The sequence below is a fragment of the Diceros bicornis genome, chromosome 10 (genome assembly GCF_020826845.1).
Source record: "Diceros bicornis minor isolate mBicDic1 chromosome 10, mDicBic1.mat.cur, whole genome shotgun sequence".
Classification (NCBI taxonomy): Eukaryota; Metazoa; Chordata; class Mammalia; order Perissodactyla; family Rhinocerotidae; genus Diceros; species Diceros bicornis.
Genome location: NC_080749.1, coordinates 51452664 through 51471357, shown reverse-complemented (window position 1 = coordinate 51471357; position 18694 = coordinate 51452664). Strand labels below are relative to the sequence as shown.

Genomic DNA, 18694 nt, shown 5'->3' with positions numbered 1-18694 from the left:
TGGATTTAACAATCACAAATGGTGTTTCAGAAGGATCTCTTTCTTTTTAGTTTTAAACCATAGTTCACTAAAATACTGAGCTACTGAAGTTTTGGGCCACTCTTAAATAGCAACTGCTACATTATTGATAAGTGAGCACCAGAACCTTGAATAAACTAACCAAATTCCATTTAAGAAAAATGCATTCTTTTCTTTGGCCAATCTATTCTTTCTTGCTTCCAAATTCTACTACTTTTACTACTTTCCTTACCAAGAATGACACATTATTTAAATTTCTTCAATAATGAGTAAGGTTTGAGGGGTTTTTTGTTTTAATTCAGAACAGTTACCATTGTTCAAATTAAATATTTAGACAAACCTTCAACTGCCAGAGTGCTAGTGCCAGCAGACGGCTCCTGTATACCATATACAAGTTTATCCTCAGGATATGTAAGTCCAGAGCTCTTCAAAGCTATAAGGTACTTTTCATGACTTTTCTTTGCACAAGCATTTTCTCCAAGACCTAACATTTAAAATAAATTTAAAATCAGAAAAAAATATTCCATTCAAAATATATGTACAGCCATCTCAGTAACTAATATGTACATATATAAAATAGGTGAATATTCTAATGGAGGGGGAACCCTAGAATGAATAATATATAATACCTTCAGACAACATTTTGTGCTCATGTTTGGCATTAACAATCCCAGAATGCACACCATGTTTATAACAAATAATGAAATCTACTAAGTAATTGAGCATCTAAAATATGCCAGAGATTACAGGCAAGGCACAAGGGGTGCAAAGATTAATAAGGCATGATTCCTGCCTTCAAGGAACTTGAAAATTAGTGGTAAAGAAAGGCAGATGATATGGTAAATGACAAATATGTAGCAGATTTCACCATTTGGTTTGACAACGTGTGCTCTCGTAATATTGTGCAGCCAGACTTACCCAAAGCAGAAACTTCAGAGAGACTTCCTGGAGAAGACAATGCCCAAATGTAATTTTCAAATATTACAACCGATATTACTCCTAATTCCTGTTTTACCAAGCTTTTTACTACCACAATTCAGGAATTAAAAGTAATTTCTACAGAAGTATCAGTTAAAACTAATTTATTCCAAAAAATATTGAAAAGTTTAGGTTCTAGAATTAAACAATCCTGTAACTTTCACTTCAGCATCTCAGCTTATTGCCAATTTTTTCTTTTGTTTTTTAATATATTATAGAGGACAGAATAACAGTAATAGAAAAACATTGATATTTGAGAGTCCTTTAAAAGAAAAAATTATTTTCTGTCTGAAAGCCAAATTATCACGGCATTTGCCACCTCTTAGGGAGATTATATATCTTTAATTAAGGTCTCAATCTCCTGATTATAAAAATATATAAATGAGTTTCTTTAGTATTTGCTGAGCTTTTCTGTATTTCCTCCCTTTGCTAGAGCTAGCCTCAATAATTGCAATAGAACAGTTCTGTTCTGTTTTTTTAAATCTCTGTCTGGAATGGTTTTAAAAAAAAAAAACTCCAACACAAATTAAACAGATGAATACATCCATCCTTCAATTCAAGTCCAATATTAAAAACAACCACAATTAGGGAGCCAGCCTGGTGGCGTAGTGGTTAGTTCACACACTCTGCGTCGGCAGCCCAGGGTTTGCAGGTTCAGATCCTGGGCACAGACCTATGCACCACTCATCAAGCCATGCTGTGGCAGTGTCCCATATACAAAATAGAGGAAGATGGGCACAGATGTTAGCTCAGGGCTAATCCTCCTCAGCAAAAAGAGGAAGATTGGCAACGGATGTTAACTTAGGGCCAATCTTTCTAACCAAAAAAAAAAAAAAAAAAAAAAAAATCACAATTAGTTTATAAAGAATAAAGAATCTCTAGGGTCCTATATTAGAAATGACTGTCTCCTCAATAATAAAAGCCATGTATTTATCTCAACAATGATACATGAAATTTTTGTAATACTTTTTAATTAACAAAATGTTATTTCATAACCCCTCACAACAGCCTAAGAAAAAGGAAAGTAAAATGATCATTTTTATAACTGAAGAAACTGAAGCTTACAAAGACAACATGGCTAACCAGTGAGTAGGCAAGCAGCGATTAGAAGCGAAGCCAAACTGCAAATTTTAAACTTTTGAATCAAAACCTAATGTGATTTCCATCACTAAAAGTTAGCTAAGGATTTTTGTTGCTTTGTTTTTTAATTTCAAGAAATAAGAATTAAAAAGAATTGTAGAAATAAAAGAAGACAATTACGAGAAATCATTTATTATACAATAAATTTGAGCTAAACTAAAGGTGTAAAAGCTAAAATATTTTATGTAACAGTATATCATGAACAAACATACTCAACAATTCCAAGTTTTATAACTTAAACTTCATATTATTATAAATCTTAGGCCATACAAGCCCAAACGTTCAGAACACCAAAAATGAAGACACAGAAGTGGTTGCTGTTATTGTTTGGAGAAGGGGAGGTGGAGTATAATTATGAATATGTCACACCAAAAGTTTGGAGATCTGAGTTCTAGTCCCAACTCCAAAATAAGTTAGTTGTGAGGTCTTGAACAGATCATTTAATTTTCCTGGGCTCAGTTTCCTCATCCATAAAATAAGAAGTACTCTTAATAACTTCCAGCTTTAGCATCCTATGGAAAAATCTACATTTTACTTTTAAGTTCTAAACACAATTTCTTATGATTATAGAATATAAGTAAATTTTAACTTTCTTCTTTTCTAACATTTTACTCACCAGAAGTCAGATCTTTGTAGTTTTGTTGGTTTGTCAAAACCTGAGTAAGAACAGACCTCATTGCTCCTCCCATTTTAGTCAGATCTTCTAAAAAGGAAATTTGAGGTTCCAAAAGCTGAAGGACTTTGTTAAGGTCTTTTTCTGATGGTACATCAGCTGCTAAAAAAACATATAATTAACTTTCTTTAAAATATTTTGCTAAGAATAACAATATTTTATTCTTTTAAAACTATAGTGACTTAGATGACAGTATTTCATAATCAAAAAAGTTAATATAAGAACTCTGTTTAGAAAGTAGGTATCTCCCCAGCACGCAGCCTAAGGTAGACTTGCTCAGGAATTCAGTCCTCTGAGAAAAGGTTGATGGGAAAAAGAGGTGACTTCATAAGGTACTAACCATTTAATTTGTGTAAGTAGCATTCAGTTTGAGGGTCCTATACTCCCTACAATCATAAGAGTATTTCAAAATTAGATAGTGCTTAAGAAAAAGTTAAAATCACTCTCTAAAATAAAACCAGACAATTCAAATATACTGAGTAGCGTGAGAATATTAGGACAAAATTATGTCAGCTCTAAATTTAACCCTGTGTAGCAAATAGCCCATCCTCTATCATATTCCAAAAATACAGACTCATGTTAGCTGAAGACCAAAGCAATTAAAATGAAAAATAACTGCTTTCATAAACCGAAATGTTTTTAATAGAACAATTTAAAAATACCAGGCAAGATATGCCTAGTAGAGCTGGAGGGAGAGAGAAGAAACTTGGACAACAACTAAAAAAGAATATTTAAGAGGAAAAGAAAAAGAGACATTTTAGAGAAACTGAGGTCTAAAAGGAAGAAGTGAACAGAGAGATTTAGAGCTTAACCATAAATGGTTAAAAGAAGAATGCATATAACGGAGCTAATAGGGAGCCTGTGTGCCCAGGAAAGGGGACATCAATTTCACTCAACATTTATTCAGCATCTACTACACCATAGGCACTGAGAAGCAACACTAAGACATAGTTCCTACCCCCAAGGAATTCGCGACCTAGTTCAGAGATAATCTGTGAATGAAATTCCAGATAACTCTGAGTCCAGGGACCAAAACCAAAAAACCGTAGTTTCTCAGTAGAAAACTAATATTGTGTATTATTCATCTTTATATTCTCCCCAATGACTTATGTGGTAACATAATAAATATTTAATTAATATTTGTTCTTGGTTTCCAAGTGCTCTGACATGGGTCTGAGGATTGTAGGATGAGACAAGAAATGGAACTCAAGGCAACTGTCAAACTACTCAAGGCAAACTGAGCTTCCATTACCTCGGATTAGATGATTTCAAGTTCTTTCTTTTTTAAACAGTGATCTCTAGACAAAGTAATGCAGTATTTTTGTTTGTTTTTGCACAGACAGAAGAAAGTAATGCTGAGCACAAGTGGTAACAGAGAGGAAAATTTCATAACTTAAGTTCATGAAGATTATCTTAAGACAAAAATTGCTTCCATTCATTCCTTTATGTTTTCAGATAACAGTAACAGATAATTATCGAAGCTATGTACCTATGTCATCTACCTTATATAACTACTAAATGTCACCAAAGGAAAAAATGAATATAATACATTTTTGCGTGAATTACTCTTTGATTAAACTAATGGTAAGTTTTAAGATTCTCATAATAAATGATTTCTACCTATCACTTTTCTGACATAGGACACTTGTAATACAAACTGTAAATTCCCAAAAAGCCTGTTAACTAGCACATGAGAAATAAATCCAAAGGCAAGTTCAACCCAGCTGGTCTCTGGTTCCTTCATATTTTGGGACTAAATCAAAATAATATTTCTTTCTGTATTTTAAGACATATACTCTGAGAGGAGTAGAAATACTTAATAAAAGATTGTATATTTTGCCTAAAGTGTAGAAATAAGGAAGTAGAAGTGTTTGTTCACAATGAAGATAACATGAAAGTTTTAGAAATGATGAAGATGCTATATAATATTTCTTCACACTTCAAGGATAAGAAATAGAAGATAAAAATGTGTGCCATAGATTCAAATTGGATTTAAGATTACTCATAGTATTAAATAATTTAAAACCTCTAAAAGTAATACAAAATGCAGTCCCTTATATGATAAAAATGCAAGTATCATTAGAAAAGTAAAAGACATCATAAAAAGTTAATAAATTTGTTTCATACCACTAATTGATATTTGTAATTCACAATGTCTGAGTGATAACTTTAACAGATATCTAAATTCAAGTATTTAATGAAAATATATTTATCAAGATTGTGACTAAATCTTAAAAGGTAAGAAGAATATCTGTAATTTGCATGTTTCCTTTCTCTTTTCAATACCAACATGATGCTTACACCCATACATTCTACCAGTAACATGAGAGTAAGCAATCTGACCCTCTAATAAATTGTTGTATATTGAAGGAAATAAAAATATAGAGAGACCACTACAAAAACAAAAAAAAAACAAAAAAAAAGAGAGATTGGTGAGATAGTAGTTTATCTTCTAAAAATCTAAGTTAAATGCAAACACTTCCAGGACTTCTTAATTCTGCTCTATCAAAATATAATTGCGAGTAAAATCACTTTAACCCCACAAAATGATTATTTCCTCATCTGCAAAAGGCCAAGTTTAATCTAAGTTTAAGTTTAAGTTTGATCAAAAACATCTGAGTCCAAGAGAAGAGCGTGCCAAACTGTGCCTACTTCAAAGTATCTATGAGGTTATATAATTGATATTTAGTGTGTTTTTATTTAGTCTCTGTATTTTATAGTCATCTCAGAGAAAATGTTAAGCACAAAAATGATACCTGAAAAAGTTCACCTCATTATTAATGCTAAACTTCATTAACTGGGAACTTAACAAGAGTACTAACAAAGAGTGGATTAAACATACCTGGTTCATTATAGCCTTCTCTTAAGTACTGAATAAGACAAAAAATAAATCTTGGAAGAACAAACTCAGACATCATCAGTAAGTCTTTGGGGACACAGGGAATATTTGAACTTGATTTAATTTGATGCCTTTTGCAAAACCTGTAATATGAAAGAGAAAAAAAAATTAACAGTGATGTCTAATCTGCCAAGAATACATTACTTTTATTTACAATATCCATAAACAGAATGGGGGCAGTATCAAAGCCAATGTATTACTCCTTTATGATTTTTAAGGCACCAAGTTAAAAGGATATAGTTTTAATCAGTCTTTAAATCAAAAATGGTGCCGAGGGAGATTTCTTCCTAACAAAATATCATACTAATTAGGTTCCAACTAAAATACAAAAAGAAAATTTCATTACAGGATTTATATTTTTTATCTACAATTTATTACTTTCAAGTACTACTTTATTACTTCTATCCTTTAGAAACCATTAAGTACAAATTGATCATTTCCCAAGAATTTGCATTTTCTATTCCTTAACTCAACTATTTCTAACTTATCGCATTAATGGATAAGGGATAGAAAAATTGAAGTTTATTTTAAAAGTTTATAAACTTAAGTATATACATTCCTTCTAATCTTGTCTATACTTATTTTAAAATGATTGGTATACTTGAGCAAAAATGAAGTAAACTATTCTATATTCACAATCCAAATAATCACACGTAAGTTATGTCATGACCAAACACAAAATAACCATACTAAACATACAAAATGCCTAGAAATAAACTTATCAGGAAGGGTACTGAAACTATTTTAGCTGAAAAACACAGAACACCTGAATAGAGAAAAACTACATTCCCAAATAGAAAAATCAATTTTTTTTAAAGATAGTTCTGCCAAACTTAATGCCACTAGATTTAAATCCCAATGGGATTAATCACAAACCAATTCTAAAGTTCAAATGGAAGAGCATATGTGTGGAAAAAAAATCAGTAAAACGTGAAAAAAATGATTAACGATAGTGAACTAGATCTTAAAACAGTACAAACAAAGCTATTATAATCAAAAATCTGTGGTAATGTGATAAATATCAATGGACCACAATGGAGTCTAGAAACAGACTATGTAAATTTGTGAATTCAATATAATAAACGTGGCATTTCAATTCAATGTGGTGAAGAGAAGACTTCCAATAAATTCCTTTAGGACAATTGATTATTTAAATGAAAGAAGTAAATTTGATTCTTTTCTTACACACATACAAAATATATTCTATACACACGGTACAAGGAAAAAAATAAACTCTTCCTCTACCTTATGTCAGGGTATAGAAAGCCTAAGTAAGACTTGAAACCAAAAGCCATAGAAGTCCAGATAAAAACTGACTACATAAATCAAAAGTTTCTATGCAGAAGACATTTACAATCTGGGAAAAATATTTACCATAAGTAAAACACATAAAAGATTAATATCTAAGATCTATAAACTCTCAAATATGGATAAGAAAAAGAAAACAATACAATAGAAAAATCAGCCAAGGTCATGAACAATTCACAAAAGTGCTGAATAGCCAATAAACGTATGAAAAGATGTTCAAGTTGTCTAATAATCAAAGCAATGAATGTTATTAAAATAAAAAATGAGTAACTAGAAAATGACCATTTGTGATACCTACTGAAATAATTGACCCATGCAATGGAGCCACTAGAGTAAGGCCTGAGGGGAAATTTTCCACTTAGAGATCAGGCTGTTACACACTTCTCAATCTTAGTATCACCAGAAGTGAAAAAAAATTCGACACTGTGATGCATGTGAAGCACGCAACACCATTTATGAAGTGCTCTTACCAAACAAGTTGAACTTGAATGACACCAAGTCTCTAGAGCTTACTTCCATTTATAATAAGTATAGGAGATAATGGAACACGTTAAGGGACACCACACATCATAAAAAACAGACAAATTATGAATATAGAACATTATATGGGACAACTGACTCAGTTTCTGCAAGCTGTCAGTGGCAGGGACAAAAAGGAGGTAGAAGGACCACTCTAGGTTAAAAGAGGCTTGAGAGACCCAATAACCACATATAATGTGTGCACTGATTCTAACAAACCAACTTTAAAAAGGCATTTTTTTCCAACAATCAGGGAAGTCTGATTATGAACAGATAGTAGTAGTTCATGAGATAATTTTATTAGGTGTGATAATGGCACTGTGGTTGTGTGAGAAAATATTCACAGATATTTGATGATATTAAGGAATTATTTTGTGTAAGTATGACAATAGCAGCACTATGGTCATCACTGAAAAGGGAAGTCTTGTCTTTTATATCCGTATAAATATTTACAGATGAAATGCTATAATGTATGGCACTTGCTTCAAAACAATTTGGTGGGATGAAGGAAGTATACCAAGACCAGCTATGAGTTGTTAATTGTTGAAACTAGGAGATACATGAGATTTCATTATGTTATCCTCATTAATCAGAATCAAAGCCAGTAAAGTACTGCTTTCAGGGAGTGACGTCAGCGTCATGGCGGAGTGAGCTTTCCAGGAACTCTTCCCCCGATAAGATACAACAAAAGGAACAGTCACAGACCAACAACCAAATCCCAGACAGTGAAAAGCTGTATCTGAAAGATCCACACTGCCGCACATGTGAGAGTGGAACCTGCTGGGTCCCTGGAGGAAGTGGGGAGAGGTAAGGAGAACTCCTCTCCCTCCCCATCAGATCAGCAATCTGGTTCCCACAGCTCCCAGAGAGGGGGGAGGGGCGGCCCTCTGCGGGGAAACCGTGGCTCTTGGGGCTCTCTCAGCCAGTGGGAAACTCCCACACAGAGGACTCAGAAGAGCCACAGGGCTACCACCAACATCTGAGCACCCCAGAGAGCGGATAATGAGGGGCGAACGAGAAGCCCCCCATGCCAGGGACCCAGAGGGCAAAAGAGAGAGCCCCACCCCCTGCAAACCGGACCCTGCAGCTCAGCCGACCAGACCAGACCAAGGGATCCGCGGGAGACCAGACCAAACGATCCAACCAGCAGATCGCAGCGGAAACACCGCGGCAGAGCGCAGGGGGCTTAGATTACACAGCCCTTTACCACTACACAGTGGCAGCGGGTGGAAATTGCAACCAGAGATTTCCAGGATGAGGAAAAACAAGGCCAACACAGGAACCACAATGCAAAGATACATGAAATCACCAGTCTAGAAGGAAAATGACAAGCACCCAGAAACCAACCCTGAAGTCACAGAAATCCATAATCTAAACAGAGATTTCAAAATAGCTATCATAAAAACACTCAAGGAAATACGAGACAACACAAACAATTCAACGAGATTAGGAGTTTCTTCACAAAACAGATTGAAATCATAAAGAAAAACCAATCAGTGCTGATGGAGATGAAGAACACAATGGAGGAGATAAAGGAGAATCTGGAATCCTTAAAGAACAGAGCTGACAATATGGAGGAAAAATTAGCATTTTAGAGGATAGGAATACAGATATGCTCCAGATAGAAGAGGAGAGAGAACTAAGACTAAAAAGTAATGAAGCAAGTCTCCGAGAAATATCTGACTCTATTAGAAAATGTAACATAAGAATTATAGGTATTCCTGAGGGAGAGGAGAGGGAAAGAGGAACAGAGAGCCTATTCAAGGAAATAATAGCTGAGAATTTCCCAAATCTGGAGAAGGAGCAGGAAATACCAGTAAGCGAAGCCAACAGGTCACCTAAATATATCAACAGGCAAAGGCCCTCTCCACGACACCTAGTGGTAAGGCTAGCCAGAGTCAATGACAAAGAAACCATATTAAGGGCAGCTAGACAAAAACAAAAAAATAACGTACAAAGGAACTCCCATCAGGCTCTCAGCGGATTTCTCAACAGAAACTTTTCAGGCTAGGAGAGACTGGAATGATATACTCAAAATACTGGAAGACAAAAATTTTCAGCCAAGAATACTCTATCCAGCAAAAATATCCTTCAAATATGATGGAGAAATAGTAACTCTCCCAGGTAAACAAAAGCTAAGGGAGTTCATGGCCATGAGACCCCCACCACAAGAAATACTCAAGAAGGCCCTTAGGCCTGAAAAAAAGAAGAGAAAGGGAACACAAATCTTGGAGCAAGGAGAAAAACAGGTAGATAAACTCAGAAAAATAGTAGATCTTTACCGGAATAGGTTAGCAACCACTTAAATACTAAAATCAAAGATCAAAGGAAGAAATTCACCAAAAATAAATTTAACCTCATCACTGTAAACAGACAGCCACAACACAAGATAGAATAAGGTATAACAAGAACGACTTAGAAGGGGAAGAGGAAAGTGATTGAATTGACTTAGTATAAGGAAATAGGAGGTCATTAGATAATGGAATATCTCATACACAAGATTTTTTACACAAACCTCAAGGTAACCACTAAACAAATAATCAAAACAAAACCACATATGATAAACAAAGAGAAAAGTAGAAGAGTCATAAGACAGAACAACCAAACTGAACTGGCAGTCTGAAACAAATGGGACAAGAAACAAAGGAAATGCAAAAGAACCAGAAAATAAGTGACAAAACAGCAACATTAAGCCCTCATATATCAATAATTACCCTAAATGTAAATGGATTGAACTCTCCAATCAAAAGATACGGAGTGGCAAGATGGATTAAAAAGCAAGACCCAACAATATGCTGCCTCCAGGAAACACATCTCAGCACTAAAGACAAGCACAGGCTCAGAGTGAAAGGATGGAAGACAATACTCCCAGCTAACAGCAAACAAAAGAAAGCAGGTGTTGCCATACTCATATCACACAAAGTAGACTTCAAGATAACACAGGTTAAGAAAGACAAAGAAGGGAAATATATAATGATAAAAGGGACACTCCACCAAGAAGACATATCACTTATAAATATATATGCACCCAACATAGGAGCACCAATGTACATAAAGCAACTATTAACAAACCTAAAAGGAGACATTAACAACAACACAATAATAGTAGGGGATCTTAACACCCCACTTACATCAATGGATAGATCATCCAGACAAAAAGTCAATAAAGAAATAGTAGACTTAAATGAAAGTACTCCTTTCAGATTTTTAAGGCACCAAGTCAAAAGAATTAGTTTTAATTAGTCTTTAAATAAAAAAGTCACTGAATGAGTTCTTTCCTAAAAAAAGATCACACTAGTTGGGTTCATTATGCTCACTGCTTTTACATATGTTTTAAATATTCTGTATTTAAAAAGCTAAAAAAGTTTTTAAAAGAAAGAAAATGGCCATATTTTTTAAAGATGACTACTAAAGTATATCAGGGTGAGATAACATAATGTTTGGGATTTGCTTCAAAATACTTCAGCAAATGAGAAAAAAGGGCAAATGAAGCAAATATGGCAAAAATCTTGATAAATGTTGACTCTAGTGATGGGTACACAGAGGTTCAATGTTCTTTGTCTTTACTTTTGTGTATGTTTGAAAACTTTGATAATACAAAAATTTTTTTCATCTTACAGATCAGGGAAGATTCACTTTAATTCGTTGCTGGAAAGCAAGTTCAGAAATTTTTGTGACCACACACATGGAAGTGTAAATAGGTCCAGTTTTTGGTGACACTTTGACAATATCCATTAAAATTTTAAATGTTCATAACCATAGTTTAGCATTTCCATTTCTAGGAATTTATTATATAGAATACTCAAGTTTGCAAGAATATTATCTACAAAGATATTCATTGTACCACAGTTTGCAATGCAAAAAACATAGAAACAATTCATGTGTTCAGTAATAGAATAAAAGTCAATCAAATAATGGTAGCTCTATAAAATATTTTGCATTTGTTAAAAAGGAGGTAGATCAACAAGTACCAAAGTAGAATGATATCTAAGATAAACTAAGTGAGAAAAGGCTGCATAGAAGTATATATATATTATAATCTCGTTTATAAATAAAATTTTGGAGAAAGAAAAATGTTAATATATGTAAGAAGAAAAATATTCAGAGAAATGTATATCAAATCTAGTGGAAATTAACTGGGAGTGGGATATGGCTTACTTTTATTTTCTACATTAATTCTACCTGTAATGTTTGAATTTTGCATAACAAACGTATGCATAACTTTGTAATCAAAAAGAAAAAATTTAAACCAAAAGCAAACAAATAATAGTAAGTTATGCCATTCATGTGGTTTTAGTTCCACAATTTAAAGCATTAATTCCTGACGTTTTTTGGTTCATGGACTCCTCTGAGAATCTAATGAAAGTTACAACTCTTTCTTAAAAAAAATATATACATACACACAAAAGAAATATTTAGAGTGTTGTTCACACACTGCTGAAGTCTATCCACTCTTAAGGCAGAGCTTCAATTTTTAGGTTAGTAGATTACAGTGCAGAGACATGGATTTCCTCAGTCCTCAAAGCAAACAGACGGGGAGAGTCTGAGCAGCCTCCTCAGCTGCCTCTGTGTCCCATCCAAATATCATTTTCCACGTCTACCATATTATGAAAAAGGTTAGGAAGTATTATACCTTAAGGTCCAAACCCTGATTTAAAGGGAAATACAAATTTAAGAACTTCTTTCAGCTGGGGTACACAAAATCTCAGTAAAACTAAGGAAACTTTTAAAATGCTACCACTTTAAAAGCCTTTGGAGATAAAAGAGTCTGGCCTGTGTGACAGGTTAGAGAACCAGTGATCTAAGATAATTTAATTAAAGTGCCTACAAGTACAAATGTGAATAAGAGAAAACAGATGAAAGGAAAGCCAAAAGAGAAGAATGGGAAAACATACTGGGGCACAAAGACTGAAGGATGCAATGAAAGGCTTGACTGCTGAAAAGCAGAAAGAGAGAAAAGATTAGATAAAGGAGGGCACAGGAAGCCCTCTGAGATACTTTCTGTGAAGAAAAGAAACCAATTCAAAAGAGCAACTGGGCAGAAAGTGAAGAAGAATTTGAACAGAGTGTCAAGTGGCTTCAAGGAGTGAAATTTCACCCTGGAACTAAGCCCAAGGAACAGCAAAAATGGTCTAAGCAACCTAGGAACTGGGTTTATAGGAGTGTATCAGATAGCTGTAGACTGAAAGAATTAATAGACAAAGATGAAAGAACAAGCTCTGTGAACTAGTTTAATTAATGTAGGACTGTCCAATATAGACATAATATACTATAAGATCAAAAAACAAAATTGGTTTTTATATTTCAAGTTGAGCATAGTGTGGGAACTAACACACCTTACACAGTAAGTGTTTAATAAAGGCTTGATAAAATAAAGACTTAATCTAATAGTAGAACACCAAAAATTATTTCAAGGGCATCCAATTAAAGAATAACCAGGAACCGGGCCGGCCCGTGGCCTAGCGGTTAAGTGCGCGTGCTCCGCTACTGGCGGCCCAGGTTCGGATCTGGGCGCGCACCGACACACCGCTTGTCCGGCCATGCTGAGGCCGCGTCCCACATACAGCAACTAGAAGGATGTGCAACTATGACATACGGCTATCTGCTGGGGCTTTGGTGGGAAAAAAAAAAAAGGAGGAGGATTGGCAATAGATGTTAGCTCAGAGCCGGTCTTTCTCAGCAAAAAAGAGGAGGATTAGCATGGATGTTAGCTCAAGGCTGATCTTCCTCACAAAAAAAAAAAAAAAAAAAAAAAAAAAGAATAACCAGGAACCCATTTAATAATCCCAGTTTTTGAAATATTTTTTGGAGAACTACTAAATGCCTGGCACTTAGGCCCTAGGAATACACGGGCCTTGCTCTCATGGAGCTAACTTTCTACTGGGGGGTGGAGAGACGTACAGGACAGACAGAGAAACAATAAATAAATAAATATGAATAAGTTCTATTAAAATAACTTGATAACATGATTTATAGAAAGTGTCCATTAGGCTCCTTTAAATGGGGTTTGTGAGGGAATGCCTTTCTAAAGAGGTGATATTTAGGCTACAGGCTAAATGACATGAAGGAGCTAAGCTAGGTGTCCAAAGCTCTGTAGGTAGAGCACACTGTCAAGAGGCCGGACAAATGGAACTGCACATAAACAAGTACCAAAGATTTCTCCCCAAGTGAACAGGAGGAGGGCTTTTTAAACAACTCGTATGGCTCCAAAGAAAAAAATGAGGCAGGAAGTAATGTGTTTGCAGTAGCAGTTCACAGGTCACAGATATTTTCTTCAAGGAACCCCCAATGGTTTTGAATGATTAAGAAGGTTAAATATTGCTTAGTAGAGCAGAATATTATGGAAATAATAGAATGGTCAAATAGAACTATAGAAATAGTTAATAAAATGACCTCTTCAAATTTTATTTCACCTCAACTTTTTAAAATTTTTAATTTAAATACAACTGACAGAAAACTGCCCAAAAGATTAAGTGTGCAGCTCAATGAAGTATCACAAATTGAACAAACCCATGTAACCACCAAGCAGATCAAGAAACAAAAAACTACTAGCATCCCAGAAACACTCCTTGTGACTCTATAAATATTGAACTTAAACGACTAAAAGCAGAATTCCTGAACTCAAAGAAGGAGAAGGAAGGTGAGGGGAGGAGACAGGAGGTGAGGAGAGGAGGAAAGAAAAAGAGACGGAGATTCTGGTGGTCCCATTTGCAAATTACTGGGACTTGCTAGGGGGTAGGAGGACAAGGAGAGGCCAACTCAAATAACTCAACGACATATTTCAAAAATTAGAAAAGCATCTGAGATAAGCTCCCCTACAAATTAATTACCCTTTGGTATGTACATCCCATTCCCAACTTATCACAAATTACACACAACTATCTCGCATATAATTTTATCCCTAGAGATCCCTGGAGAGTCATGCACCCCAGATTAAAAGCCTCTGAAATAATCTATTTCCTTCATTTTACAGATGGGGAGATCTCAGAGACACTGAATGACATACCTAAATAATAACACTGTTAAATGACTCCTGGAGATCACAAAAGGAGATCATAAAGATATATGGTATCTACCTAAATTAACCTACACATTCAATATGACCTTAGTAAAAATATCAATAAGGAATAAAGAAGCTGATTCTGAAGTGTACATGGAAGAATAAGAATAGCTAAATTCTGAAAATCAAGAGTAATGAAAGCAGAATTGCTTTATCAGATATAAAACTTATTCAAAATAAAACTAATTTTGAAGTTGAAATAATCAAAACAGCGTTGTATCTAGCTTTTAGGGAGCTTACATTCTAGAGAGTAGAGATAGACAATAATGACAAATACAATTAAACAAACTATAGAGTAAAAAAAGGGGGAGTCAGGTCAGAAATTCAGTTCCAAATTCACCTATATGTGTTCCAGTGCCATTTCTCTAGATATACATTTCCACAATCTCTAACATACATGGCTTGATTAAGGTACAGATTCATCGCATGTTTAAAATTGTTACATTACATGAATATTTAAAAAATAAAAGGAAAACTTCAAATTCCATCTACACAGGTTTAATATTATTTGATGGTGCCTAAAGTACTAGAAGAGTAAAAGCAAAATATTTATGAAAACTAAAAGTTCTAAATTCAATTACAGAGTGCATATAAGATCAGAAGACTTGAAAGTAAAAACAGAGACACAAATGTATTAAATTATTAAGATAATACATAAATTATAAATTAAATGCTTTCTCTTCAGAGAGAAAACAATGCGGTAATAATACACGAAAAGACAGATCAATTTACAGATTACTTAGGGTGGGTCCAGAAACAGAATGAAGTAAGTATAGAATTTAATTAATGACAAAGGCAGAATTCAAATCTATGAGGAAAACACGGCTCATTCAGAGAAAAGGTACTCAGATAATTGAGAAACCAGCCAAGATTGGGGGTAAAGGAATCTCCTCACACCTTACACCATGATAATACAGAAATAAGATTCATATCAAACTTCTACAGATGAAAAGTAGAATATCAGAAACAAAAAATACACGAGATGAGAGTAACAGTAGATTAGTCACTAGAAAGATCAGTGAATTTAATGACATAGCATTAAGAAGTTATCCAAAATAAAGCACAGAGACTGAGAAAATGATGAGAGCCTCAGTAAGGTGTGGGATACTGACAAGCAACTAGTCTTGCAATATATCAGAATGCCAAAAAGGGGAGGAGGGGAGATAAAACATATATGTGAAGAATGGCTGAAATTTTTCCAAATTTATTAAAAACCATAAAATCAGAGATCTAAGAACTCATCAAAGGCCAAGCAGAATAAACTATATTAAAAAAAAAAAAAAAGGCATACCAAGGCACATCATAATCAAATTGCTGAAAACCAGTGATAAGAAAATCTTCAAAGCAACCAGAAGAAAATGATCCATTAGGTATAGAACAAATATACAAATGACAGCAGACTTTCATCAGAAATTTTGCAAACCACAACACAAGGGAGAGACATATTTAAAATGCTAGAAAAAAATAAACAACTTGTGAATCTAAAATTCATATCACAGAGAAAATACCCATCAAAACTGAGGATAAATAAAAACTTTTCAGACAAAATCTGGGAGAATTCATTGCCATCATACCTGCACTGTAAGAAATATTAAAGTAAATTTTTCAAGCAGCCCTATGATAAGCACACATGGCGAGAAATCGAGCCTCCCATCAACAGTCATGTAAGTGACCATTCTTGGAAGTGGATCATCCAATCCCAGCAAGCCTTCAGAAGACTATAACCTCAGCCAAGACCTTGACTACAACTTTATAAGAGATGCTGTCTATGCCAGGACCACCCAGCTAATACATTTCCAAATTCCTGATCCACAGAAACTATGAGATAATAAATGTTTGTTGCTTTAAACTGCTATGTTTGGGAGCTATTTGTTACATGGCAATAGATAACTACTAAAAACACTACTGACCAACTAGACTTAATTGACAATAATAGAACTTTATACCCTACAACAGCTGGATACTCATTCCATTGTTCACAAAATGTTTCAAAAATTTTTTTACACTGACTTACACAAATTATGTTCTCAGACCACAAAGGAATTAAACAGAGATATATAAAAAATTTCCCAAAATTTGGAAATTAAATAACACATGGACCAAAGAAGAAATAAAACTACATTGAGACAACTTTTTTGTACCTATCATATTTGCAAAGACCAAAAGTTTCATGATATACTGTCCTGGCCAGGTAGTAAAGCAATGAATAGTCTCATTGTACTGATGGAGACAGTGTAAATTAACATACCATATATGAGGACAATTTGGCAAAAATCTATCAAAAATATAAATACACATCCATTTGACCCAATAATTCAAGGGAGATTGGAGTCAGTATCGCCTGATTTCTAATCTGGAACTCTTTTTCACCATACCTATGAATGCATTTTACCAAGCCACAGTCAAAGAAAGAATTTGCATATTGTGTCCAGGTGAAAGAGATAAGATGGAAGATGTAGTCTAGCCAAATTAGTAAAATACTGTAATTCCTATAGTTTTCAATGGTCTCAAAAACCAATCAAAGAGAATATCAAAATCAGGGCTAATTCAAGTAATCCTGCCCACCGGGAAGCACAGCCTGGCACTGGCCCAGGGAGCACAGCCTAGGGACCCACCTGACCAGGGATGATTAAGGATCTAGCCTGCAGCCCCACCCAATCACATAGTACAACCAGCTGCACCACCCAGCCAGGAAGCACAGCCTGTGACTCCACTCGACCAGAGGTGACTGCAATACCCAGTCAAAGGCCCTGCCTGACCCTGTAGCCCAGCCACCAGCCCACGTGAATGCAGAACCCAACCAACAGACTCACCTAACCATGGAACCCAACCAGCAGGCCCCTACCGACCTCAGAGCACAGGCAGTGTCCTTGCCCAACTAGATACTCTGACAGCAAGTGCTGCCTGCCAGTGGACAATCCCAGCTGACCCATCCAGAATCCCAGGCTGGGCTGACTGGAGAAGGTCTTTCCCTGTCAAAACGAACCTATAAAGACTGGAAGAGGAGACCGCTTCCTCAAATACACATATACCAACGCAAGGATAGAAAGATCATGAAGAATCAGGTAAAGATGACACCACCAAAGGAAATTAATAAAACTCTACTAACTGACCCTAAAGAAATGGAGATCTACGAACTGAATGACAAAGAATTCAGAATAATCATCTTAAAGAAGTTCTGTGAACTATAAGAAAACATAGATATCATCTCGGTAAGTGAAAATAGGAAAAAAACCACATGAACAAAATGAGTTCAATAAAGAAATAGAAACAAGAAATAAAAAAAAGAAAAAAAAACAGAAATCCTAGAGCTGAAGAACACAATGACTACACCAAAACTTTCAACAGAAAACTTCAATAGCAGACTTCACTAAACAGAAGAAAGAATCAGTGAACTCGAAGATAGATTATTTGAAATTATATAGTCAGAAGAGCAAAAAGAAAAAAGAATGAGAAATAGTGAAGAAAGCCTATAGGATTTATGGGACACCATTCAAAGAAACAATGTATGCATTATGGGAATTACAAAGGGAGAAGAGAAGGAGACAGAAAGTCTAAAGAAATAATGGCTAAAAACCTCCCAAATTTGGGGAAAGTAATGGGCATCCAGATTCATGAGACCCTAAAGTTTCTAAATAGGCTGAACCCAAAAAGGACCACACTGAGACACATTATAATTAAATTATCAAAAGACAAAGAAAGAAATTTAAAAGCAGTAAAAGAAAATCAAATCATCACACAAGGGAGCCCCCATAAGTCTATAAATGGATTTCTCAGCAGAAATCATGCAAGCCAGGGGCGAGCAGAATCACATATTCAATATATTAAAGAAAAAACTGTCAACCAAGAATACTATCCCTGGGAAAGCTGCCCTTCAGAAATGGAGAGATAAAGATTTTCCCATACAAAAAAAGCTGAGGAAGTTCATCACCACTAGATATGACTTAATTAATTAGTGCTAAAGGGAATTCTCAAAGTGAAATGAAAGGGCACTAATTAACAACACAAAAACATAAGAATGTATAAAACTCACCAGTAAACCATACAGTCAAAGTCAGATTCTCTAATATTGTAAAGGTGGTATGTAAATCACAAAATA

General features: G+C 34.8%; 1 protein-coding gene across 1 annotated transcript in view; it reads right to left on the bottom strand.

Moving 5' to 3' along the window:
- The window catches only part of UBR3 (ubiquitin protein ligase E3 component n-recognin 3), a 240214-nt gene that overhangs the window by 190739 nt on the left and 30781 nt on the right, over positions 1-18694 (bottom strand). The window contains exons 2-4 of the mRNA XM_058549221.1: positions 5652-5791; positions 2753-2911; positions 359-502 (exon numbers count right to left, since the gene is read on the bottom strand). Coding sequence (XP_058405204.1) covers positions 359-502; positions 2753-2911; positions 5652-5791 — 443 coding nt within the window. The remainder of the gene's footprint in view (positions 1-358; positions 503-2752; positions 2912-5651; positions 5792-18694) is intronic.